General features: G+C 41.9%; 1 protein-coding gene across 1 annotated transcript in view; it reads left to right on the top strand.

The window, feature by feature from the left end:
- The window catches only part of kcnh1a (potassium voltage-gated channel, subfamily H (eag-related), member 1a), a 94,473-nt gene that overhangs the window by 3,995 nt on the left and 63,098 nt on the right, over positions 1-27,380 (top strand). Inside the window, exons 4-11 of the mRNA XM_064933998.1 lie at positions 4,189-4,295; positions 4,685-4,813; positions 5,098-5,216; positions 5,835-6,002; positions 6,798-7,022; positions 16,974-17,000; positions 17,905-18,062; positions 19,128-19,399. Coding sequence (XP_064790070.1) covers positions 4,189-4,295; positions 4,685-4,813; positions 5,098-5,216; positions 5,835-6,002; positions 6,798-7,022; positions 16,974-17,000; positions 17,905-18,062; positions 19,128-19,399 — 1,205 coding nt within the window. The remainder of the gene's footprint in view (positions 1-4,188; positions 4,296-4,684; positions 4,814-5,097; positions 5,217-5,834; positions 6,003-6,797; positions 7,023-16,973; positions 17,001-17,904; positions 18,063-19,127; positions 19,400-27,380) is intronic.

Genomic DNA, 27,380 nt, shown 5'->3' with positions numbered 1-27,380 from the left:
GTTCTTGGTTGTCTTCTTCAGCTCATTTTACTCCATATTTCCTGTTAGCATACTTATTTTCAGATACTGTAGATGAAATCACCAGATTCCTTTTTTCAGCCCACCAGCATTATAAAATGACATTGAAAAGAAAAATTGAGGAAAACAAAATAATTACCTTTCCCTGCCAAACCAAAGGCCATACTTTACAGCTAATTCCACCGTTTTTATCCCAGCCAGCAAGCAAGAAGAAATAAACCCCTATTAAGAATCAAACAGACTGAAATCACTCTTCAGACTCTCCAAAAGTGACTTTGTTCAATGTTGGCGAGCTCTGCATGCTCAGCTGGATTAGTTGTTGTTGTGTGAAACATTGTGGGTGTTTTTGAGCTCTTTTTACACATTTGATCATCGCTTGTTAGGCAGTTATTGTTTTCCTTTTCACATTTAAGGTACCATACTCCCTTCTTTATGTTCAAAATGAAGTTCTGAGAACATTAAGAACATCTTGCATACAAAAACAACTGATAACTTGCCACCAATACCCTTTTCACACTATTGACCCAAGCTGGACCATACCAAGATGTACTGGGCTGGCCTGGTTACAGAGTTTGTAAGTAGTTGCTGGAACTGCGTTGGAAAGGACAACGTAAAAATAAATAATCTGAGTCAGCACAGTGTGGTTTGGTTCGGCCCTATAGTGTGAATCAGACACAACAATTCTGGAACCCTAGGGTAACCACTTTTTGTGTACTGTCTGGCAATTCCAGCTGGGAACCTCAGTCTGAATCTGCTAAATCTGTCCATGCTGGCACGTGATGTGTCGACATGTTCCTGTCAGAATGAAGCCAACAGTCTTAAGGAGATGTCGCATCATAGCAGCTATTGTCCAATAAGAAACGCTTTTGTTCATTTTCTGTTGCATAAACGTTATGCTACTGTGTGCCCTAATGAAGACAACCCAGTCTGCAGGCACATGGTGTGTTGAGATATGTTCCTGTCAGGAGTGCTGTCAGATGAAGCCAACAGTCTTTGGGAGCCGTTGCACCTTGATCCTTGCGAGCAGGCCCCAAGATACAGTCTCATTAGAATTACCATGTTGTTCAAAGCTAACAACTCCACAGAGCTATTTTTGAAATGGCTGCAATGGTTGCAATCAGTGGTGTGAGACCAGAGTGTTTTAAACCACAGTGTGTGTGTGTGCTACATGTTTACTGTATCTTGAAGATGGATATTTTGACTATCAGATAATTAAAATGGATCTTTGTGCCAACAAAATCAAATCTAATTGTATTTGTCACATTCGCCTAATACAACACCTGTAGAACTTACAATGAAATGCTTATTAACAAACCCTTAACCAACAATGCAGTTTTAAGCAAGACATTTTCTAAATAAAATAAAATAAAAGAGCAACAATTAAAGAACAATAACAAGGTTATATACAGGAGGTACCGGTACCGAGTCAATGTGCCGGGGTACAGGTTAGTCAGTTAAATAAAGGTTTAAAGAAAATAAAAACAGGTTAGTCAAGGTAATTGAAGTAATATGTACATGTATGTATGGGTAAAATTACTGTACATAGACAATAAACAGTGAGTAGCAGCAGCGTAAATGGCTTGGGGGTAGAAGCTGTTAAGACGTCTTTTGGACCTAGACTTGGCGCCCCGGGTACCGCTTGCCGTGCGGTAGCAGAGAAAACAGTCTATGACTAGGGTGGCTGGGGTCTTTGGCAATTTTTAGGGCCTTCCTCTGACACCGCCTGGTATAGAGGTCATTGATGGTAAAAAGCTCGGCCCTACTGATGAACTGGGCCGTATGCTCCTGAGGGGGAATAGGCGTTGTCGTGCCCTCTTCACGAATGTCTTGGTGTGTTTGGACCATGATAGTTTGTTGGTGATGTGGACAACAAGGAACTTGAAGCTCTCAACCTGCTCCTCTACAGACCTGTCGGGGGGGTGTGCTCGTCCCTCCTTTTCCTGTAGTCCACGATCATCTCCTTTGTCTTGATCACACTGAGGGAGAGGTTGTTATCCTGGTACCACACTGCCAGGTCTCTGACTAACTCCCAATAGGCTGTCTCATCGTTGGCGGTGATCAGGCCGACCACGGTTGTGTCGTCTGCAAACTTAATGATGGTGTTGGAGTCGTGCTTGGCCACTCAGTAATCGGTGAACAGGGAGTACAGGAGGAGACTAAGCACTGTGTTGAGTATCATCGTGGCAGATGTGTTGTTGCCTACCCTTTCCACCTGGGGGCGGCCCGTCAGGAAGTCCAGGATCCAGTTGCAGTGGGAGTTGTTTAGTTCCAGGGTCCTTAGCTTAGTGATGAGCTTTGAGGGCACTATGGTGTTGAATGCTGAGCTGTAGTCAATGACCAGCATTCTTACATATGTGTTCCTTTTGTCCATGTGGGAAATTGCAGTGTTGAGTGCAATAGTGCTTCGGGTCAGTAGTCATTTAGGCAGGTTACCTTGGTGTTCTTGGGCACAAGGACTATGGTGGTCTGCTTGAAACATGTACAGTACCAGTCAAATGTTTGGACACACCTACTCATTGCAGGGTTTTTCTTTATGTGTACTATTTTCTACATTGTAGAATAATAGTGAAGACGTCAACACTATGAAGTATACACACCCTTGGCATTCTTTCAACCAGCTTCATGAGGTCGTCACCTGGAATGCATTTCAATTAACAGGTGTACCTTGTTAAATGTTAATTTGTGGATTTCTTTCCTTCTTAATGCGTTTGAACCAATCAGTTGTGTTGTGACAAGGTAGGGGTGGTATACAGAAGATATCCCTATATGGTAAAATACCAATTCCATATTATGGCAAGAACAGCTCAAATAAGAAAAGAGAAATGACAGTCCATCATTACTTTAAGATATGAATGTCAGTCAATCTGGAAAATTTCAAGAACTTTGAAAGTTCCTTCAAGTGCAGTTGCAAAAACCATCAAGCGCTATGATGAAACTGGCTCTCATGAGGACCGCCACAGGAAAGGAAGACCCAGAGTTACCTCTGCTGCAGAGGATAACTTCATTAGAGATAACTGCACCTCAGATTACAGAGTTCAAGATTACAGAGTTCAAGTAATGGACACATGTCAACATCAACTGTTAAAGAGGAGACTGTGTGAATCAGGCCTTCATGGTCAAATTGCTGCAAGAAACCACTACTAAAGGACACCAATAAGGTGAAGAGACCAAGGGCCAAGAAACACGAGCAATGGACATTAGACCGGTGAAAATCTGTCCTTTGGTCTGATGAGTCCAAATTTGAGATTTTTGGTTCCAGCCACCGTGTCTTTGTGAGACGCAGAGTAGGTGAACGGATGATCTCCACATGTGTGGTTCCCACCGTGAAGCATGGAGGAGGAAATGTGATGGTGTGTGGGTGCTTTGCTGGTGACAATGTTTGTGATTTATTTAGAATTCAAGGCACACTTAACCAGCATGGCTACCACAGTATTCTGCAGCAATATGCCATCCCATCTGGTTTGTGCTTAGTGAGACTATCATTTGTTTTTCAACAGGACAATGACCCATAACACACCTCCAGGCTGTGTAAGGGCTATTTGACCAAGGAGAGTGATGGAGTGCTGCATCGGATGACCTGGCCTCCACAGTCACCTGACCTCAACCCAATTGAGATGGTTTGGGATGAGTTGGACCGCAGAGTGAAGGAAAAGCAGTCAACAAGTACTCAGCATATGTGGGAACTTCTTCAAGACTGTTGGGAAAGCATTCCTCATGAAGCTGATTGAGAGAATGCCAAGAGTGTGCAAAGTTGTCATCAAAGCAAAGAGTGGCTACTTTGAAGAATCTAAAATATTTTTTAATTTGTTTAACACTTTTTTGGTTACTACATGATTCCATATGTGTTATTTCATAGTTTTGATGTGTTCACTATTATTCTACAAAATAGTAAAAATAAAGAAAAACCCTTGAATGAGTAGGTGTGTCCAAACTTTTGACTGGTACTGTAAGTGAAACAGATAAAGAAGATTGCGCAAACAATGCAGTGATCTGAAATCATAAAAAACATTGATAAACACTTCACACACACACCTCTGACCTCCTCAATAAGGCATTTCAAGAGACTATTTTTACTTCGTTGCAGCATTCTAACATGTCTACGCTCTTGTTTTTGAATGCTTCTGGGGGACATTAAAAATGAATAGTGTTGTTTTCCTTTTGTGTTTCTAGCTTCATGTACGGGGAGCTCACAGACAAGGATACTAGCGAGAAAGTACGGCTAACGTTTGAAAACTACGAGATGAACTCATTTGAAATACTAATGTATAAAAAAAACAGTAAGTACCAAGTTAACATAAAAAACAGCCTCTTGTCACGCTAATGTATTCTGCCATTTTTTTATGAAAATGTACAATGCTGTTCCATCGCCAATTGGGACAGTACTAACCCTGTAGATCATGGGCCGTAGCCATAAAGCATCTCATAGTAGGAGTGCTGATCTAGGATCAGTGTTGCCTTGTAGGTCATAATGAATCAGTGGAGACCTGATCCTAGATTAACACTCCTACTCTGACATGCTTTATGAATAAGGGCCCAGTCATACCTCCCCGTGCTGCCAGCAGGGAGCTGGGTCTTTGAGCCCAGTTTTAACCATGTGCTTTTTTAATAAACACGTTTCTGTTGACAGCTGTATTCCCCTATAATAATGGATGTTCTCTCATCTCAGGAACGCCGGTATGGTTCTTTGTCAAGATAGCCCCTATACGAAACGAACAGGAAAAAGTGGTGCTGTTTCTGTGCACCTTCAGTGACATCACAGCCTTTAAACAACCAATAGAAGATGAAACTTCAAAAGGTGAGTGACAGAGTTTGTAAATGGCAACAAAGGATGTGGTCACATTTACTTGGATAGTCCCCTTGGATAGTCCCCTACAGATGAGTCCTAACTACTTTTTACAATAAAGTATTATAATAACCCTGATGTGTTTCGTCTAAAGCCCTCATCAGGGTGCTGCTTTTAATCTAAACACGTTATTATTAATAACAACACTCTGGTTAGTTAATAAATTCAATCTTGGTCTACCTTTAGTACATTATTTGTACTAATCCCGAAACCCTTTTTTTGCCTCGTGCTCTCAGGTTGGGGGAAGTTTGCCCGGCTAACTCGTGCTCTGACCAGCAGTAGAGGGGTGTTACAGCAGCTACAGCCTACTGTACACAAGGGAGAGAACGTTCACAAGCACTCTCGCCTAGCTGAGGTACGCTAATATTTATGTCTATTGTACGTGTTTATAACTACACTGATAAAGCTAGGGCGTGTGTGTGTGTGTGTGTGTGTGTGTGTGTGTGTGTGTGTGTGTGTGTGTCACCATTGTCATTCCATTTGGTTTACGGTGGAGGCATGTGCGCCAGTGCTGTGAATCCATTTGTCTCAGTCCTTTTTTGTGATTATAGGGATGCACGAAATGATAACACACACACACTCATTTACAAGCACATAGATGCACACACACACACCATATATGGATGTAACAATATCTAAGCAACCTTTAAAGGTAGACTCAGCGATATAACATAGATGCAGAAAGTAAACAGCATATTGGGCCAATTTCCGCAACAACTAAGAGCGTTGAAGCACAAAGCTCAACTCCTCTGTTTTGGGCCCTTGGCTACCCCGCTTTAACAGCATGAAGTGAACCTGTGCACAGGCGCAGATACCGTGTGCCTTGCATCTTCGCTCATCTCAATATCTGCAGTGCTGCTGGTGGCAATGTCATTTCACTGTGTGTGTTACAGTGAACTGTAACCTCTTGGTTTACCCCAAACCCCTCTTTGATTTTATTCCATCAAACTCATAAAAGATATACAATCTGCAGGTCCTTCAACTGGGCTCAGACATCCTCCCCCAGTACAAGCAGGAGACGCCCAAGACGCCGCCCCACATCATCCTCCACTACTGCGCCTTCAAGACCACATGGGACTGGGTCATCCTCATCCTCACCTTCTACACGGCCATTATGGTTCCTTACAACGTCTCCTTCAAGGTCTGAACCATATAATGACATATACTTTATCCCTGACCAAGATGGCTGCCATTATCAGCATATTCTGTCTAGAGCTATGCAGGTGTGTGACATCAACCACTCTATTTTGTGTTACATATCTCGGTCCCACTTTAAACGAAGTACAACTTGTAAAGGCTTTATTTGGCATACATAAATGATTCATAAGCACTACATAAAGGCTTCACAAATCATCTATAAGCTTATGTCAATGACTCTAAATGGTGTATAAACATAGAATGTGTTTTGTGTCACATTTGATTATTCACCCTTCAGTGGGAATGGTTATGTCACCCTTTTATACACAGTATGACATACTCTTATAGATGTTTTGTGAAGCATTTATGTAGTGATTATGAAGGCTTTATGTATCCTTTATAAAGCCTTTATATGTTGTACTTTGTTTAAAGTGGGACCTATATCTCTATGGTCTAACAAAGATTCTCTAATTTACAATAATAAAGATCCTCTCCTGTCCTCAAGGATGCATAAAAAAATAAATGTACGCTAATAATCTTGGGGAGGTAATATAGATTCTCTACGCTAAAGCAAATTGCCATTCGGGAATAACACAGATTCTCTACTATACTGCTCTACAAAGATTCTCTCCTCTACTATAACACAGATGCTCTACTATACTGCTCTACAAATATTCTCTCCTCTACTATAACACAGATGCTCTACTATACTGCTCTACAAATATTCTCTCCTTTTCTATAACACAGATTCTCTCCTCTACTATAACAAAGATTCTCTACTCTACCTCTGTACTATCAGACCAAGCAGAACAACGTGACGTGGCTGGTGGTGGACAGCATCGTAGACGTAATCTTCCTGGTGGACATTGTACTCAACTTCCACACTACCTTCGTGGGCCCGGCCGGAGAGGTCATCTCTGACCCCAAGCTCATCAGGATGAACTACCTGAAGACCTGGTTCGTCATCGACCTGCTCTCCTGCCTGCCTTACGACGTCATCAACGCCTTCGAGAATGTGGACGAGGTCAGTACTGTGTGTGTGTGTGTGTGGTGGGTGTTCGTCATCAACCTGCTTTCCTGCCTGGCCTATGACCTCGTTAGGGCCTTCGAGAATGTGGACAAAGTCAATCGGGTCTGACAATATATTGGTAATTTATCTTTTACAGCTTTAATAGTTGAATTAATTAGAGTTTTTGATATAACCCTGGTGTTACCACTACCAGCCCCATGATCTAACCCACAACCCTGGTGTTACCACCACCAGCCCCATGTTCTAACCCACAACCCTGGTGTTACCACTACCAGGCCCATGATCTAACCCACAACCCTGGTGTTACCACCACCAGCCCCATGTTCTAACCCACAACCCTGGTGTTACCACTACCAGCCCCATGATCTAACCCACAACCCTAGTGTTACCACTACCAGCCCCATGTTCTAACCCACAACCCTAGTGTTACCACTGCCAGCCCCATGATCTAACCCACAACCCTGGTGTTACCACTGCCAGCCCCATGTTCTAACCCACAACCCTAGTGTTACCACTACCAGCCCCATGATCTAACCCACAACCCTGGTGTTACCACTACCAGCCCCATGTTCTACATTAGTAGTCGAGTTGTCTAAACCCAGTGAGCTACAGTGGGACAAAATGAGAAAAAAAATCCAGAAAATCACATTGTAGGATTTTTTTATGAATTTATTTGCAAATTATGGTGGAAAATAAGTATTTGGTCACCTACAAACAAGCAATATTTCTGGCTCTCACAGACCTGTAACTTCTTCTTTAAGAGGCTCCTCTGTCCTCCACTCGTTACCTGTATTAATGGCACCTGTTTGAACTTGTTATCAGTATAAAAGACACCTGTCCACAACCTCAAACAGTCACACTCCAAACTCCAGAATGGCCAAGACCAAAGAGCTGTCAAAGGACACCAGAAACAAAATTGTAGACCTGCACCAGGCTGGGAAGACTGAATCTGCAATAGGTAAGCAGCATGGTTTGAAGAAATCAACTGTGGGAGCAATTATTGGGAAATGGAAGACATACAAGACCACTGATAATCTCCCTCAATCTGGGGCTCCACGCAAGATCTCACCCCGTGGGGTCAAAATGATCACAAGAATGGTGAGCAAAAATCCCAGAACCACACGGGGGGACCTAGTGAATGACCTGCAGAGAGCTGGGACCAAAGTAACAAAGCCTACCATCAGTAACACACTATGCCGCCAGGGACTCAAATCCTGCAGTGCCAGACGTGTCCCCCTGCTTAAGCCAGTACATGTCCAGGCCCGTCTGAAGTTTGCTATAGAGCATTTGGATGATCCAGAAGAAGATCGGGAGAATGTCATATGGTCAGATGAAACCAAAATATAACTTTTTGGTAAAAACTCAACTTGTCGTGTTTGGAGGACAAAGAATGCTGAGTTGCATTTCTTTAATTTTTTTATTTCACCTTTATTTAACCAGGTAGGCTAGTTGAGAACAAGTTCTCATTTGCAACTGCGACCTGGCCAAGATAAAGCATAGCAGTGTGAACAGACAACACAGAGTTACACATGGAGTAAACAATTAATAAGTCAATAACACAGTAGAAAAAAAAGAGTCTATATACATTGTGTGCAAAAGGAACACCATACCTACTGTGAAGCATGGGGGTGGAAACATCATGCTCTGGGGCTGTTTTTCTCCAAAGGGACCAGGACGACTGATCCGTGTAAAGGAAAGAATGAATGGGACCATGTATCATGAGTTTGAGTGAAAACCTCCTTCCATCAGCAAGGGCATTGAAAATGAAACGTGGCTGGGTCTTTCAGCATGACAATGATCCCAAACACACCGCACGGGCAACGAAGGAGTGGCATCGTAAGAAGCATTTCAAGGTCCTGGAGTGGCCTAGCCAGTCTCCAGATCTCAACCCCATAGAAAATCTTTGGAGGGAGTTGAAGGTCCGTGTTGCCCAGCAACAGCCCCAAAACATCACTGCTCGCTCTGGAGGAGATCTGCGTGGGGGAATGGGCCAAAATACCAGTAACAGTGTGTGAAAACCTTGTGAAGACTTACAGAAAACGTTTGACCTCTGTCATTGCCAACAAAGGGTATATAACAAAGTATTGAGATAAGCTTTTGTTATTGACCAAATACTTATTTTCCACCATAATATGCAAATAAATTCATTAAAAATCCTACAATGTGATTTTCTGGATTTTTTTTCTCATTTTGTCTGTCATAGTTGAAGTGTACCTATGATGAAAATTACAGGCCTCATCTCATCTCATCTTTTTAAGTGGGAGAACTTGCACAATTGGTGGCTGACGAAATACTTTTTTGCCCCACTGTATATTGATTCGCTGCCATTGAGCTTTTCCTTTTCTGTCTGACTATATAATTTATGTTTGGCTAATGACAGCAGCTAATGTCCTAATCTTAATGTCCTTACCCGCCATCCAGAATCACCCAACACAGCCTTTTCTCAGTCTCTCCCACAGAACCAATGAGCTCAGCCTGTTATATTAGCTTATATTACTGGACGTCAGGCTGTGTGTGTGTCTATAGACGAGTTCAGCCTGTTAACCAGCGTATGTTACTGGACATCAGGCTCCATTTGAAGGGTCACAAACCTGTCAGCGTTCATTTGTCTTATGGCAGCCGAATAGGGTTATTATGCTGGTCGTTGGTTTTGATTTGTGACTCCGTCTTCAGTGTGCATGTGTGTGTGTGTGACTTTGTTGTCAGTGTGTGTGTGTGTGTGTTAGAGGTCGACCGATTATGATTTTTCAACGCCGATACCGATACCAATTATTGTAGGACCAAAAAATGCTGATACCGATTAATCGGGCCGATTTTTAAAAATGTATTTGTAATAATGACAATTACAACAATACTGAATGAACACTTATTTTAACTTAATATAATACATCAATAGAAATCCATTTAGCCTCAAATAAAAAATGAAATATGTTCAATTTGGTTTAAATAATGCAAAAACAAAGTGTTGGAGAAGAAAGTAAAAGTGCAATATGTGCCATGTAAAAAAGCTAACGTTTAAGATCCTTGCTCAGAACATGAGAAAATATGAAAGCTAGTGGTTCCTTTTAACATGAGACTTCAATATTCCAAGGTAAGAGGTTTTAGGTTGCAGTTAATATAGTATTTATAGGACTATTTCTCCCTATACCAGCTTCCGTCCCTCTCCTCGCTCCTACCTGGGCTCGAACGAGGAACACATCGGCAACAGCCACCCTCGAAGCATCGTTACCCATCGCTCCACAAAATCCGCGGCCCTTGCAGAGAAAGGGGAACAACTACTCCAAGTCTCAGAGCGAGTAACGTTTGAAACGTTGTTAGCGTGCACCCCGCTAACTAGCTAGCCATTTCACATCGGTTACACCTGCCTAATCTCGGGAGTTGATAGGCTTGAAGTCACAGCTCAATACTTGAAGCACAGCGAAGAGCTGCTGGCAAATGCACGAAAGTGCTGTTTGAATGAATGCTTACGAGCCTGTTGCTGCCTTACCATCGCTCAGTCAGACTGCTCTATCAAATATCAAATCATAGACTTAATTATAACATAATAACACACAGAAATACGAGCCTTTGGTCATTAATATGGTCGAATCCAGAAACTATAATTTCGAAAACAAAACGTTTATTATTATCGCATATGCCCTGACTCTGCGTGCAATGAACTCAAGAGAAGTGACACAATTTCACCTGTTTAATATTGCCTGTTAACCTGGATTTCTTTTAGCTAAATATGCAGGTTTAAAAATATATACTTCTGTGTATTGATTTTAAGAAAGGCATTGATGTTTATGGTTAGGTACACGTTGGAGCAACGACAGTCCTTTTTCCGCGAATGCGCACCGCATTGATTATATGCAACGCATGACACGCTAGATAAACTAGTAATATCATCAACCATGTGTAGTTAACTAGTGATTATGATTGATTGATTGATTGTTTTTTATAAGATACGTTTAATGCTAGCTAGCAACTTACCTTGGCTTCTTACTGCATTCGCGTAACAGGTAGGCTCCTCGTGGAGTGCAATGAGAGGCAGGTGGTTAGAGCGTTGGACTAGTTAACTGTAAGGTTGCAAGATTGAATCCCCGAGCTGACAAGGTAAAAATCTGTCGATCTGCCCCTGAACAAGGCAGTTAACCCACCATTCCTAGGCCGTCATTGAAAATAAGAATGTGTTCTTAACTTACTTGCCTAGTTAAATAAAGGTGTAAAACATATATATATATTTTTTTTAAATTGGCCAAATCGGTGTCCAAAAATACTGATTTCCGAATGTTATGAAAACTTGAAATCGGCCCTAATTAATCGCCCATTCCGATTAATCTGTTTTCAGTGTGTGTGTGTGTGGCTGTGTAGCTAAAGGCCTCTCTGGGTTTTGCGGTTCTCTGAGTCCCTCTTCTTCACGTTTACAACCAGAAGCTGCTCACCAAGAGATAGTAAGGGAATTCAAGGAAAAGGTAGATTATCTTTGAACGGAAAGAAAATATTCTCCAAAGAGCAGCATATTAGCGCCATCCCTCCTACCTTCCACACACATTCATTAAATTATGGAATTAAACCTGTTTATCCATGAGTGAAAGCTTTGAGGCTTAGGCACATATTACTGTATGACTCGGACTGCTGCAGCAATAGGAAATATAGCGTTGCTGTCATTTTCAGTATGTTAAGTGCCTTGCTTACTCAGTCTCCTAACCAGAGAATTCAGTAGTGTGTCAGTAGTCACACAACCCCATGGTGATGAGGTATAAATACACTACATTACCAAAAGTATGTGGACACCTGCTCATCGAACATCTCATTCCAAAATCATAGGCATTAATATGGAGTTGGTCCCAATTTCTCGCTGCTGTTAAAGCCTCCACTGTTCTGGGAAGGCAGGTAGCCTAATGTTTAGAGCGTTGGGCCAGTAACCGAAAGGTTGCTGGATCAAATCCCCTAGCTGACAAGGTAAAAATCAGTTTTTCTGCCCCTGATCAAGGCAATTAACCCACTGTTCCCTGGTAGGCCATCAATGTAAATAATAATTTGTTCTTAACTGACTTGCCTAGTTAAATAAAGGTTAAATAAAAAATGTATTGAACTAGACTGGGGCAGCCCTAGCAGGGCAGAATTATTTTTTGGGACGAACTGACTTGTTGAAATTCACTGAGCTCTTCAGTAAGGCCATTCTACTGACAATATTTGTCTATGGAGATTGCATGGCTGTGTGTTCGATTTTATACACCTGTCAGCAAGAGCCGAATCCACTCATTTGAAGGGGTGTCCACATACTTTTGTATATACTGTATAGTGTAGATTTTGAGTCTCAGGTAAACATGTCTCAGAGGCACAGATAAACAGAGTTGGGTTCCATTTCAATTCAATCAATTCATGAAGTAAACTGAAATTTTTTAATGAGGAAAATGGGCTTTGAATTGGAATTGGACTTTAATTTTTTATATGAATTGAAGTAGAATTGACACCAACCTTGTAGATACATACTTGAAGATGACTCAGATATATTTTAAGTCCCAGAGTGTATTGGGTGTGAGTTCCAGATATTTATGAGTTCATAATCTCATATAGCCAGAACTAAAGTACAGCATAATTATGTCAGATGCGTTAGAAAAGATACTACAACAAGAAGCGAAAGCAGGGAAGTAAAAAGATTCCTCATTAGTCGTCAAATCCCACACAGTCTGTTGACAGACGCTACGATACCAGTTATGTTACCTGCATCTGTCCACGAGAGATTCATGACTTGCTGCCGTTGTGTTGAGGTTTGACCTGGCTGCCCCCAGACGTTAACTTTCTATGCCTATCTATCTCTTCTCCATGGCTCTGTCTGTGGCCTTTGAAGAAAGTCTTGGATTTGAGTTTCCAGACTTCCTGTTGAATGTGTTTTGACCTGGCTGCCTGCAGAGAGAAGCCTTCACAGCTCTCTCTGGGTGCTCAAGTGTGGTGTGGGTAACCTCACTGTCTTTCGCCCAGCGCGCTCTATCTCTGTCACTCTCTTCTCCTCTCTTAGTGAGCTGGCTCACTTTCATTTTTCTTTTCAGTGGAAGTGTTAGAGAACAGCGGGGTAATTAGTCCCATTGCCCCCGCCAGAACCCCCAGTGCTACCTTGTGAAGAAGTTCTCATTAAATGGAGCTGGGAGAAAATAGTCTGCTTGCCTCAAAATCCAGACTGAATCACATTTCAATGGTGGAGTGAAACAGAGCTTAATTCAGTCTGGATTTTCAGGCTAGGAGTCTGCAGTCCAATGCTAATCCACTGGAAGAGTCAGTCAGTCACTGCTTCTAATGTTTTCATGTGTTCTACATGTGAATGCTACCCTTAGCAGTCAGTACAGCATATGGTTTGGAGACTGACGTCTCACTGAAGTGCAGTGAAATGGATTGGTTGTTTCCTAACGGGCAAGTAAAAAGTAAAAGCAGGAGACTAAACAAAACAATTAATTATCTTTCTCTTTTTCCTCCCATTTCAATTGTTTTTCCCTTTTCTAAAATGAGCTTTTGTTTGACATCTGCTGTAATTGTGTATCAGGGGGATTCTGGATTTCTTCTGTCATGATGGAAATGAGATCTCTGGTGGAGGGGATAGATGCCAGCATTGCATCTGCAGCAATAGAACTAGAATTAACGTAGCCTTCGAAGTGTAGTTGTGGTGTTAGCAGTGCAGCTAGCCAGGCGTGCAGCTACAGTACTGGATTAAATTAGATATTAGCACAACACAGCTAGGCAGGTATTACAAGACTGGCTCAATGAGCTCTGTGTAGACATTAGCCAGTGAAACCATAAGCATTAGACAGGAAGATGATGTATGGCCATTGGCTAACTAATGTGTGATTGTCTGTTTGGCTATGCAGATGAATATGTACATAGGCCTACACATAAACAATGACTAAATCTCGGATATGTGTGTGTTGTCTAATCTTACGTAGTTGGTCAAATATTGGTCAAATGGAGCTCCCACCAAACAGGAAGCTGCACCCTCACCCCTAAGTAATTTAAGATTCTATCATTTAAGATGCTATAGATTGTTCTATAATCAATACACTCCATTTACCTTTCCCCAAATCAAGCCAAATAGGCACCTCGGAAGTTTCTCACAGAGAATCAATCAATCCCACAGACAATTAGGTTGAAACAGTGCCATGTCTCTCTAATGAGTCACTGAGTCCAATGTGCTAAAGGAGCTCTGTAAACTTGACCCCCTAACAACATCTGGGTCAGAGAGTTTAGACCCTTTCTTCTTTAAGGTTGCTGTTCCTATAATCACCAAGCCCATCTCTGACCTTTTGAACCTGTCTCTCCTCTCTGGGGAGGGTCCCATTGCTAGGAAGGGAACCACGGTTAGTCCTTTATTTAATGGGGAACATTAAGATGAGCCTAACTGTTATCCGCTCAGGTTATGGATATGTCACTCTCGAGCACCTAGATGTTCTTTACCATTCGGCCATTAGATTTGCCACCAATGCTCCTTAGAAGACACATCACTGCACTCTATAGTCTTCTGTAAACTGGTCATCTCTGTATACCCGTCGCAAGACCCACTGGTTGTTGCTTATTTATAAAACTCTCTTAGGCCTCACTCCCCCCTATCTGAGTTATATACTGCAGCCCTCATCCTCCACATACAACACCCGTTCTGCCAGTCACATTCTGTTAAAGATCCCCAAAGCACACACATCCCTGGGTCGCTCGTCTTTTCAGTTCGCTGCAGCTAGAGACAGGAACGCGTTGCAACAAACACTCAAACTGGACAGTTTTAACTCAATCTCTTCATTCGAAGACTCAATCATGGAAACTCTTACTGACAGTTGTGGCTGCTTTGCGTGATGTATTGTTGTCTCTACCTTCTTGCCCTTTGTGCTGTTGTCGGTGCCCAACAATGTTTGTACCCTGTTTTGTGCTGCTACCTTGTTGTGCTGCTACCTTGTTGTGCTGCTGCCATGTTGTGTTGCTACCATGTTGTTGTTGCTACCATGTTGTTGCCATGTTGTGTTGCTACCATGTTGTTGTTGCTACCATGTTGTTGCCATGTTGTGTTGCTACCAAGCTATGTTCTCTTAGGTCTCTCTGTATGTAGTGTTGTGTTGTCTCTCTTGTTGTGATGTGGGTTTTGTCCTATATTTTTTATTTCATTTATTTGTATTTTTAATCCCAGCCCCCGTCCCTGCAGGAGGACTTTTGGATTTTGGTAGGCCGTCATTGTAAATGAGAATTTGTTCTTAACTGACTTGCCTAGTTAAATAAAGGTTAAATAAAAAAAATACAAATAATGGATAGACGAATAAAAGACATGAGCTGGCGCACACACAGAGAAAATGATTTTATGTAGAGGTGCTGACTAACGGCGAATAAACTATAAGCTATTAAAATAGAGTTGCACACTCTATATGTAAACTCCCCGTAATGTATTGGGTAAATGACCTCTCTTTTTTATGTAGCTTATCTCTAAGGATTAGTAACATCGAATGAAACATATCAGACTTTGAAATCTATTAAATATTCTTATTCTGAGACTCTTCGTGAATACGGCCCTAAAGGATTTGGATATGTGAAAGCACGGGTTGTAATAGAGGGTAAAGGCACTTAAATGCTATTTAAGCACCATTTTCTTTGGTGAATTATAACGTTTAGTGCATCTCTGGGTCAGTGTACCACGGAGGGGTCATTAAACGGATTTAGAGATGGATAACGTTACAATTCTAGGCCTATTGATTACTCAGGTCACCTTCATTATTAGCATGCACTGCACAATGTGCACACCCTTCACACACACGTGCATGCACATGAACACTATAGGCCCTACAGGGCTAGAGCTTGTTGCTGCTGTTAGCTGCCATTTAGGCAAACCAAACTGGAGAGTTTAGTGTCCTGATGTGTTGCTCAAACGCATCCATTTAGTGAGTTGTTAGTTGATGAAGGCTGTGGCTGTGGTGTAAAGTGTTGCAGTGGTACTTAACAAGCTGATCCTAAGAAAGCTGTGAGCTGCACCAAGTCTGTTGTATCTGCAGGTACAGCACTTTGTCAGCCTCTAGTCTTTCAGCTTCTCAGCGCCTGGTTAATGCTGACACCTGACAGACACCAGGACATTTTCTGTTAGCCTGACTAGGTTCAGTCCAGCCAGCTGCTATGGACAGTGAAACAACATTTTCGTTTCTGTATTACTGGGAATTCATGTCATTTATTTGAAGTTGATCATCAAGCAATGTTTGTACTTCTGGTTGTACATTGGCTTATGAACGATTTGTGAAGAATCTTTATAGGCTTGGTAAAGGATTTGTGAAGCATCTGTATAGGCTTGATAAAATATATGTGAAGTTTTCATTAAACCATATGAGTTATTATAACATTATAAAGGACTCTGCATTATACCTACCTGCAGGCAATAAGTATAGTGTTACTAAGTAATGTTTCCTCTGAAGTGGGGACAGCTTATTCTACTTGTAGTTATCCTGATATGCGTTCAGTAAGGTAAATAGTAGCAAACGTTAGCTAACACATTTCCTTTGTTTTGTGTTAGCCTTGAACATTTGCTAACGCTAGCTAACAGTCTGAGGTAGTGTGAGACAATGAAATTGTTACTAAGCAACATGTTTGCCGCAAACAATGGTCTAACTGATACAGTAAATCCAGTGTGGCCCACTACAACGCTCTGAACTCTCCACCATGCTTAATAAACCTCAGTAGTCATTCAAAAAAGTCTGTGAGGAGATTTGGTTTGGTGTCTCTGAACTGTTGTCTTTTTTTCCCCATCACATTATCCTTTTTTACACGAATATGATTGACCTATTAATTTGTATGAATGTTTGAAGTCATCATGGTTTTATCTTCTTATATGTCTACTTTTCTTCTGTCTGATCATGCTCACGTCTTTATTTTCTTCCTCATCCCCCTGTTTTGTTCTGTTTGCATGGTCCCTCCCCCTCCTCTGTCTGTGTTTATTTGTGGAACGTGAAGAACTGGAACCGTCGAGCTGTCACTCAAGTAGGCCTTTCGTTATCAAACCCACTTTGATTGAGTTGGTTTGGGTCAAAATATGATTATAATGATATGATAAAACATTATTTTCACATTTGCAATTGATAAACACAGACACATAGTTGACCGTATGTGCTGTGTCATCCAGGATAAGTTAAAACTTAAACACACACACACACGCTCCACTCAAATGGATTTACATTAATTGACATAAACAATATGGTCTTTCATATAAATACATGTTTTGTGATGTATCACCCTGTTTTTACAAATGCATGTTTTTTTCTGTACTCTGTTCATGATTCAGATAGAAATCACAGATGGTGAGTTAAATGGAATACATGTTGATTTCTGTCACATCTCTAATGTGTTAGATCATATTCTTTTGTGTTGAGTATATGACTCCAAATGAAGTCTTTCTTTCCTTAAGATTTACCCCTGGAACTTGGCAATGGTGTTTTGATTGAATTCATGAATAAAAACCCTCGCTAGTTGTCTTACAGTAAATGAATGCTACAAGTTCAGTGTGAGGTTATATCGACTGGGTGCAAGTCTATGGCTTGTATCACAGCTGCTTGAGTACACCCTCATTTTATAGTCATAACATCCCATGAATATTATTTACGTCTATGAAAGACTTCTTGATGCCAGCACACACATTCAGTATCCAAGGACTCCCTGGGAAACAGTGGCAAATGTTATAGAGTGGAGTATCCTGGTTGAGAGAATAGTACATGCATACAGACACATACATTTTGTCAACATGTTGAGATATGTTTCAGTCTCACGAGAATGCAGTTCGAGGTTTGTTCATACTTTGAGTAATGGCTCCTAAGCTACAGGTCCACCCTTCTGTTTCCATAGAACGTAAACATTATGTCAACCTTTGCCTGATCTTTCTCTCTCTCAGGGGATCAGCAGTCTGTTCAGTTCTCTGAAGGTTGTCCGGTTGCTGCGCTTGGGCAGAGTAGCCCGTAAACTGGACCACTACATTGAGTATGGAGCCGCCGTCCTCGTCCTGTTGGTGTGTGTCTTCGGCCTGGCTGCCCACTGGTTGGCCTGCATCTGGTACTGTTCTGTTAAGACTGACTTACTGTATATTAAAGATAGACTCAGTGAAATGACGTTGACACGAGCAGCACCGCAGCTATTGCGATAGCACAGCTCTCACACAGTCACACAAAGTATCTGCGCATGTGCAGGGGTTCACTTCACGCTGTTACAAAGTGGTAGGTACAGGACCAAAATAGCAGAGAAGTTTAGCCTTGTGCTTCAACACTCTTAGTTGTTGCGGAAATTGACTAACTATGCTGTTAACTTTGTGCATCTTTGTCATATGGCTGAGTCTACCTTTAATGGGTTATGACAGTACCCAATTCTCTTATCCGGGAACTGGCACACCTGATTTAACTTGTCAAGACGATTAGACAACAAAGATGTGAACTGTCTGTTGGTCCCCGAGGAGAGAGTTGGCAAAACCTGTTATAGGAGTTAATAATGTGATATGAAGTCATTATGTTGGTAACATGCAAATAAACTGTTATCCTATTATTCATATAAATGATCACAATGGCCAAAACAATCTGGCTACTGTATTTGTTAATTGCATATTCCTTCAGTGTTTCCGTTCCTCTCTGATACCCAACTGTGGCATGCTTTTTTTCTATTCATCAACAAGACTAGTTGTGGATTAGTTTACAAGTTGCTATTGGTGGATTAGAACAAAAATGCTAAGTGAAATGACTGGGGAGTCACGGATTGAGAAACACTGCCTTTAAAAACTGTCATGCTCTGTAGTGTTAACAGTGTAATGAAGGAGAAGTATGTTTCTGTTTCTCACCTGCAATGTTTTGTAACTTTCGTCTTACTCCCTTAAGCAAAGTGAACAAACCTCTAACCTGTGTGGTAGAGCCAACCCTAACGCTGCCCTTTCCCTTTCCCCTAAACCGGATCCTGAACCCTAAACCTGAACATGAACTCTTTCTCATCTCAACCGAACAGGTACAGCACCTACCTGGTTTTGGTTCTTGTCTAACTGGGCTTTAACAATAAAAAGGATGCAATTTTGTAGCAGACCTCCATTGTCCTACCAAGAGTTGCTGAATATCTTTTAATCTTGACTAACTATAACAGGTACAGCATCGGTGACTATGAGGTGATAGACGAGGAGACAGGCATCCTGCGGACAGACAGCTGGCTGTACATGCTGGGGGAGACAGTGGGCTCGCCATACCGCTTCAACGCCAGCGGCACAGGGAAGTGGGAGGGCGGCCCCAACAAAGACTCGGTCTACATCACATCTCTATACTTCACCATGACCTCTCTGACCAGTATAGGGTTCGGAAACATCGCCCCCACCACTGACGGAGAGAAGATCTTTGCTGTCGCCATGATGATGATTGGATGTAAGTATATGGGACTACATGTTTTTCTGTCATGATCTAAGGTGGTGTTTCCCAATCCTCTCCTGGAGTAACCCCAGCCAGTCCACATTTGATGCATTCCAGAACTAGCACAGTTGATTTGGGTAATGAGGGGTTTAGGTGGCCATTTGAAACAGCTGGGATAGTTCTGGAATACATTGAACTGTATTGTTGTTTAAGGGCTTGTAAGTAAGCATTTCACGGTGAGGTCTACACCTGTTGTATTCAGCGCATGTGACAAATAAAATGTTATTTGATAAAATATGTGGACTGGCTGTGGGTACTCGAGGAGAGGTTTAAGTGCCCTCTGTGGCCTTATTGGCATTTTCCCCATGTGGTAGCATTATGAATTAATTAATTAATTAGCCCCTCTCATGTCTCATGATGGAATGTTGTTGTTAGAATTGAATTAATTGGTTATAGATAAGTGAAACACTGGAGTAGCACTGGTTTGGTAATATGAATTGATTAGACCAACCCATCAGCTCATAGTCCCTTAAACTGTCTGCATCGATGACCCTGCACTCTATCCAGACAGGAAACAGGGAGCACATCAAACACTCTATCGTCCTCAAAACCATGCTCTAACACAATTTCACATCATTATATTTACATAACAAAGGCATGAGCATTTGAAGAGTTTCATTCCAAAGTGCTTTATATCCATTTTCAGACATTTTGGTAAATATATATACAATTTTTTACAACTTTTGAAATAGATTGGTGTGTTTTTTCACCATCTAATCATGGCATGGGCTTCTTGAACGATATACATGTATTTGTTTGAAATCTATCACTTGATGGTTTCTTTTCAGAGAGAAAAATAATCATGTTTTGTTGCAAAACGCTATGTATCCCACTCACTCTCAGAGAATAGTACTATAGGTTTTATACAGTGAAATGTGACAAATAACTACATTTTTAATAAAGAACTGTACAAATGATACATTTGTGACATCAATATTTAAAGATATATATTTTTAAATCAAATCAAATCAAATTTATTGATATAGCCCTTCGTACATCAGCTGATATCTCAAAGTGCTGTACAGAAACTCAGCCTAAAACCCCAAACAGCAAGCAATGCAGGTGTAGAAGCACGGTGGCTAGGAAAAACTCCCTAGAAAGGCCAAAACCTAGGAAGAAACCTAGAGAGGAACCAGGCTATGTGGGGTGGCCAGTCCTCTTCTGGCTGTGCCGGGTGATTATAACAGAACATGGCCAAGATGTTCAAATGTTCATAAATGACCAGCATGGTCAAATAATAATAAGGCAGAACAGTTGAAACTGGAGCAGCAGCACGGTCAGGTGGACTGGGGACAGCAAGGAGTCATCATGTCAGGTAGTCCTGGGGCATTGTCCTAGGGCTCAGGTCCTCCGAGAGAGAGAAAGAAAGAGTGAATTAGAGAGAGCATATGTGGGGTGGCCAGTCCTCTTCTGGCTGTGCCGGGTGGAGATTATAACAGAACATGGCCAAGATATTCAAATGTTCATAAATGACCAGCATGGTCGAATAATAATAAGGCAGAACAGTTGAAACTGGAGCAGCAGCACGGACAGGTGGACTGGGGACAGCAAGGAGTCATCATGTCAGATAGTCCTGGGGCATGGTCCTAGGGCTCAGGTCCTCCGAGAGAGAAAGAAAGAGAGAAGGAGAGAATTAGAGAACGCACACTTAGATTCACACAGGACACCAAATAGGCCAGGAGAAGTACTCCAGATATAACAAACTGACCCTCGCCTCGCGACACATAAACTACTGCAGCATAAATACTGGAGGCTGAGACAGGAGGGGTCAGGAGACACTGTGGCCCCATCCGAGGACACCCCCGGACAGGGCCAAACAGGAAGGATATAACCCCACCCACTTTGCCAAAGCACAGCCCCCACACCACTAGAGGGATATCTTCAACCACCAACTTACCATCCTGAGACAAGGCTGAGTATAGGATGACCATATCAGTGAATCAACCCACTCAGGTGACGCAAGGGCGGTTCGTTGCTCCAGAGCCTTTCCGTTCACCTTCCCACTCCTGGGCCAGACTACACTCAATCATATGACCCACTGAAGAGATGAGTCTTCAGTAAAGACTTAAAGGTTGAGACCGAGTTTATGTCTCTGACATGGGTAGGCAGACCGTTCCATAAAAATGGAGCTCTACAGGAGAAAGCCCTGCCTCCAGCTGTTTGCTTAGAAATTCTAGGGACAATTAGGAGGCCTGCGTCTTGTGACCGTAGCGTACGTGTAGGTATGTACGGCAGGACCAAATCAGAGAGATAGGTAGGAGCAAACCCATGTAATGCTTTGTAAGTTAGCAGTAAAACCTTGAAATCAGCCCTGGCTTTGACAGGAAGCCAGTGTAGAGAGGCTAGCACTGGAGTAATATGATCAATTTTTTTGGTTCTAGTCAGGATTCTAGCAGCCGTATTTAGCAGTAACTGAAGTTTATTTAGTGCTTTATCCGGGTAGCCGGAAAGTAGAGCATTGCAGTAGTCTAACCTAGAAGTGACAAAAGCATGGATTAATTTTTCTGCATCATTTTTGGACAGAATGTTTCTGATTTTTGCAATGTTACGTAGATGGAAAAAAGCTGTCCTTGAAATGGTCTTGATATGTTCTTCAAAAGAGAGATCAGGGTCCAGAGTAACGCCGAGGTCCTTCACAGTTTTATTTTAGACGACTGTACAACCATTAAGATGAATTGTCAGATTCAACAGAAGATCTCTTTGTTTCTTGGGACCTAGAACAAGCATCTATGTTTTGTCCGAGTTTAAAAGTAGAAAGTTTGCAGCCATCCACTTCCTTATGTCTGAAACACATGCTTCTAGCAAGGGCAATTTTGGGGCTTCACCATGTTTCATTGAAATGTACAGCTGTGTGTCATCCGCATGGCAGTGAAAGTTAACATTATGTTTTCGAATAACATCCCCAAGAGGTAAAATATATAGTGAAAACAATAGTGGTCCTAAAACGGAACCTTGAGGAACACCGAAATTTACAGTTGATTTGTCAGAGGACAAACCATTCACAGAGACAAACTGATATCTTTCCGACAGATAAGATCTAAACCAGGCCAGAACTTGTCTGTGTAGACCAATTTGGGTTTCCAATCTCTCCAAAAGAATGTGGTGATCGATGGTATCAAAAGCAGCACTAAGGTCTAGGAGCACGAGGACAGATGCAGAGCCTCTGTCCGATGCCATTAAAATGTCATTTACCACCTTCACAAGTGCCGTCTCAGTGCTATGATGGGGTCTAAAACCAGACTGAAGCATTTCGTATACATTGTTTGTCTTCAGGAAGGCAGTGAGTTGCTGCGCACAGCCTTTTCTAACATTTTTGAGAGGAATGGAAGATTTGATATAGGCCGATAGTTTTTTATATTTTCTGGGTCAAGGTTTGGCTTTTTCAAGAGAGGCTTTATTACTGCCACTTTTAGTGAGTTTGGTACACATCCGGTGGATAGAGAGCCGTTTATTATGTTCAACATAGGAGGGCCAGTAGAGTAATATGAAATCTGTATGTAAAATATTTGCATTTGACATTTTAGTCATTTAACAGATGATCTTAGGTGACTAGAGTGACTTACAGTTAGTTCATTCATCTTCAGAAAGCTAGGTGAGAAATCAACATATCACATTCAAATATACAGGATAAGAACATTCCATCCCAGCTAAACAATGGATATAGCGTTTTGCAATAAAAACCCATTTTAATACACAAAAATCAAACATCTATGAATAAAAAAAATCTGAGAATAGTAATATTTTTCCACAAACATGAAGGTACCCATTCCCCGATCATTTCGGATGAAAAAACACAAATGTGAAAAATTGGTGGATATAGTGTTTTGGAACTAAACTCTTCAATTTGTATAGAGCAAGTAATGCGTCTGCCACTCATGAGCTGTTTGAAAGGTTAATTCAGGATTGATGAGATTCAAGTAGTCTTTCATCTGTCTCATCCTTACTGTATCTCTCAATCTCTTCAACAAAATGGCTGTTGTTACTGTAACTCTTATAATCATGAACATCATATCTGTCAAAGTGGTTATGGAAAGATGTAGGGAATGATCGTACCCCATCCATCCTTTTGTATTCCATCCATCCATTTAATTTCCTCCATCCTATCTGGAAAAGGCTGATGTTTTATGGAATATCTACACAGGCATACAGAGGTTACTTCTAAAGACAGCCAGAGACTGACACACGCAGACAGAAGCATGCAATATAGAGCAGACATGTATCGTTATTTTAACATCAGGCCCATTGGCTCTCAGTTGTGGTAGTATCAGTGGGGGAGTAGCAGCAGCAGGAGAACCCGGTGGCAATATACTAGGCAGTCAGTGGCGGTTGGTGCCTTTCAAGATTAGGGAAGGCATGGTCTTATTTCTATTACAGCATATTGAATGACTGTCATTCATATTCCATTCACCCAGCTCAATCTAACATCGATAGGTGTAGGCTACTACATGATACTCAAATTTGCCCTATACCCATTATGAGGTTGCCACAACCTAGCCTACGAATTAAAGTTTATAATGTACACTACCATTCAAAAGTTTGGGGTCACTTAGAAATATCCTTGTTTTTGAAAGAAAAGCAAATGTCCATTCAAATAACATCAAATTGATCAGAAATACAGTGTAGATATTGTTAATGTAAATGACTATTGTATCTGGAAACGGCTGATGTTTTATGGAATATCTACACATGCATACAGAGGCCCATTATCAGCAACCATCACTCCTGTGTTCCAATGGCACGTTGTGTTAGTTAATCCAAGTTGATCATTTTAAAGGCTAATTGATCATTAAATTATTTTGCAATTATGTTAGCACAGCTGACAACTGTTGTTCTGATTAAAGATGCAATAAAACTGGCCTTCTTTAAACTAGTTGAGTATCTGGAGCATCAGCATTTGTGGGTTTGATTATAGGCTCAAAATGTCCAGAAATAAATAACTTTCTTCTGAAACTCAATCCATTCTTGTTCTGAGAAATGAAGGCTATTCCATGTGAGAAATTGCCAAGAAATGGAAGATCTCGTACAACGCTGTGTACTACTCCCTTTACAGAACAGCACAAACTGGCTCTAACCAGAATAGAAAGAGGAGTGGGAGGCCCTGGTGCACAACTGAGCAAGACGACAAGTGCATTAGAGTGTCTAGTTTGAGAAACAGACGCCTCACAAGTCCTCAACTGGCAGCTTCAATAAATAGTACCCACAAAACACCAGTCTCAATGTCAACAGTGAAGAGGTGACTCGGGGATGCTGGCCTACTAGGCAGAGTTGCAAAGAAAAAAACATCTCAGACTGGCCAATAAAAATAAAAGATTTTGCCTCGAAGTCGCCTCTTCACTGTTGATGTTGAGACTGGTGTTTTGTGAGTACTATTTAATGAAGCTGCCAGTTGAGGACCTGTGAGGCGTCTGTTTCTCAAATTAGACACTCTAATGTCCTCTTGCTCAGTTGTGCACCGGGGCCTCCCACTCTTTCTATTCTGGTTAGAGACAGTTTGCGCTGTTCTGTGAAGGGAGTAGTACACAGCGTTGTACAAGATCTTCTCGCATGGAATAGCCTTTTCTCAGAACAAGAATAGACTGGCGAGTTTCAGAAGAAAGGTCTTTGTTTCTGGACATTTTGAGCCTGTAATCGAACCCACAAATGCTGATGCTCAAGATTCTTGAGAACAGATATAGCCCTTGGTTTCACCCCAGACTTGACTGCCCTTGACCAGCACAAAAACATCCTGTGATGTTCTGTATTAGCATCGAATAGCCCCCGCGATATCTGGATCCCTACAAATCAGCTGGGTTAGACAATCTGGGCCCTCTCCTTCTAAAATGATCCGCCAAAATTGTTGCAACCACTATTACTAGCCTTTTCAACCTCTCTTTCGTATCATCTGAGATCCCCAAAGATTGGAAAGCTGCCACAGTCATCCCCCTCTTCGAAGGGGGAGACACTCTAGACCAGGGGTGTCAAACTCATTCCATGGAGGGCCTAGTGTCTGCAGGTTGTTTTTTTATTTTCAGGTAAGCCCGAGACAACTATGTGTGGGGAGTTCCTTACTAATTAGTGACCTTAATTCATCAATCAAGGACAAGGGAGGATGGAAAATCTGCAGCCACTCGGCCCTCCGTGGAATGAGTTTGACACCTGTGCTCTAGACCCAAACTTTTGTAGACCTATATCCATCCTGCCCTGCCCTTCTAAAATCTTCGAAAGCCAACTTAACAAACAGATCAGCGACCATTTTGAATCCCACCGTACCTTCTCCACTATGCAATCTGGTTTCCGAGCTGGTCATGGATGCATCTCAGCCACGCTCAAGGTCCTAAACGATATCATAACTCGATTAATCGATTAAAGACAGTACTGTGCAGCCGTCTTCATCGACCTGGCCAAGGCTTTCGACTCTGTCAATCACCGTATTCTTATCGGCAGACTCAATGGCCTTGGCTTTTCAAATGACTGCCTCGCCTGGTTCACCAACTACTTCTCAGATAGAGTTCAGTGTGTCAAATCGGAGGGCCTGTTGTCCGGACCTCTGGCAGTCTCTATGGGGGTGCCACAGGGTTACATTCTCGGGATGACGCATTTCTCTGTATATATCAATGATTTCGCTCTTGCTGCTGGTGATTCTCTGATCCATCTCTACGCAGGCGACACCATTCTGTATACATTTGGCCTTTCTTTGGACACTGTGCTAACAAACCTCCAGACGAGCTTCAACGCCATACAACACTCCTTCTGTAGCCTCCGACTGCTCTTAAATGCTAGTAAATCTAAGTGCATGCTCTTCAACCGATTGCTGCCCGCACCCTCCCGCCCGACTAGCATCACTACTCTGGACGGTTCTGACTTAGAATATGTGGACAACTACAAATACCTAGGTGTCTAGTTAGACTGTAAACTCTCCTTCCAGACTCACATTAAGCATCTCCAATCCAAAATTAAATCTAGAATTGGCTTCCTATTTCGCAACAAAGCCTCCTTCACTCATGCTGCCAAACATAGCCTCTTAAAACTGACTATCCTACTGATCCTTGACTTCGGCGATGTCATTTAGAAAATAGCCTCCGACACTCTACTCAGCAAACTTGATGTAGTCTATCATAGTGCCATCCGTTTTGTCACCAAAACCCCATATACTACCCACCACTGCGACCTGTATGCTCTCGTTGGCTGACCCTCACTACATATCTGTCGCCAAACCCACTGGCTCCAGGTCATCTATAAGTCTTTGCTATGTCATGCCCCGCCTTATCTCAGCTCACTGGTCACCAGCAACACCCACACCAGCAACACCAGCAGCACTCGCTCCAGCACTTACTTTGGCCACCTTTCCTTCTAATTCTCTGCTGCCAATGACTGGAAAGAATTGCAAAAATCACTGAAGCTGGAGACTTATATCTCCCTCACTAACTTTAAGCATCAGCTGTCAGAGCAGCTTAACGATCACTGTACCTGTACACAGCCAATCTGTAAATAGCACACCCAACTACCTCATCCCCATATTATTACTCTTGCACCCCAGTATCTCTACTTGCACATCATCATCTGCACATCTATCACTCCAGTGTTAATGCAACATTTTAATTATTTCGCCTCTATGGCCTATTTATTGCCTTACCTCCCCACTCTTCTACATTTGCACACACTGGACATAGATTTCTACATTTCATACATTTCTATTTTTCTTTTCTATTGTGTTATTGACTGTACGTTTGTTTATGTGTTGTTGTTTTTGTCACGCTGCTTTGCTTTATCTTGGCCTGGTCGCAATTGTAAATGAGGACTTGTTCTCAACTGGCCTACCTGGTAAAATAAAGGTGAAATAAATCAAATAAATTCTCAACTAGTCTAAAGAAGGTCAGTTTTATTGCTTCTTTAATGAGAACAACAGTTTTCAGATGTGCTAACTAATAATGTGCTAACTAACATAATTGCAAAACAA

Source organism: Oncorhynchus masou, chromosome 24 (genome assembly GCF_036934945.1).
Source record: "Oncorhynchus masou masou isolate Uvic2021 chromosome 24, UVic_Omas_1.1, whole genome shotgun sequence".
NCBI classification, from domain to species: Eukaryota; Metazoa; Chordata; class Actinopteri; order Salmoniformes; family Salmonidae; genus Oncorhynchus; species Oncorhynchus masou.
The sequence above is the reverse complement of the archived record's forward strand: the minus strand, read 5'-3'. Positions and strand labels throughout refer to the sequence as shown.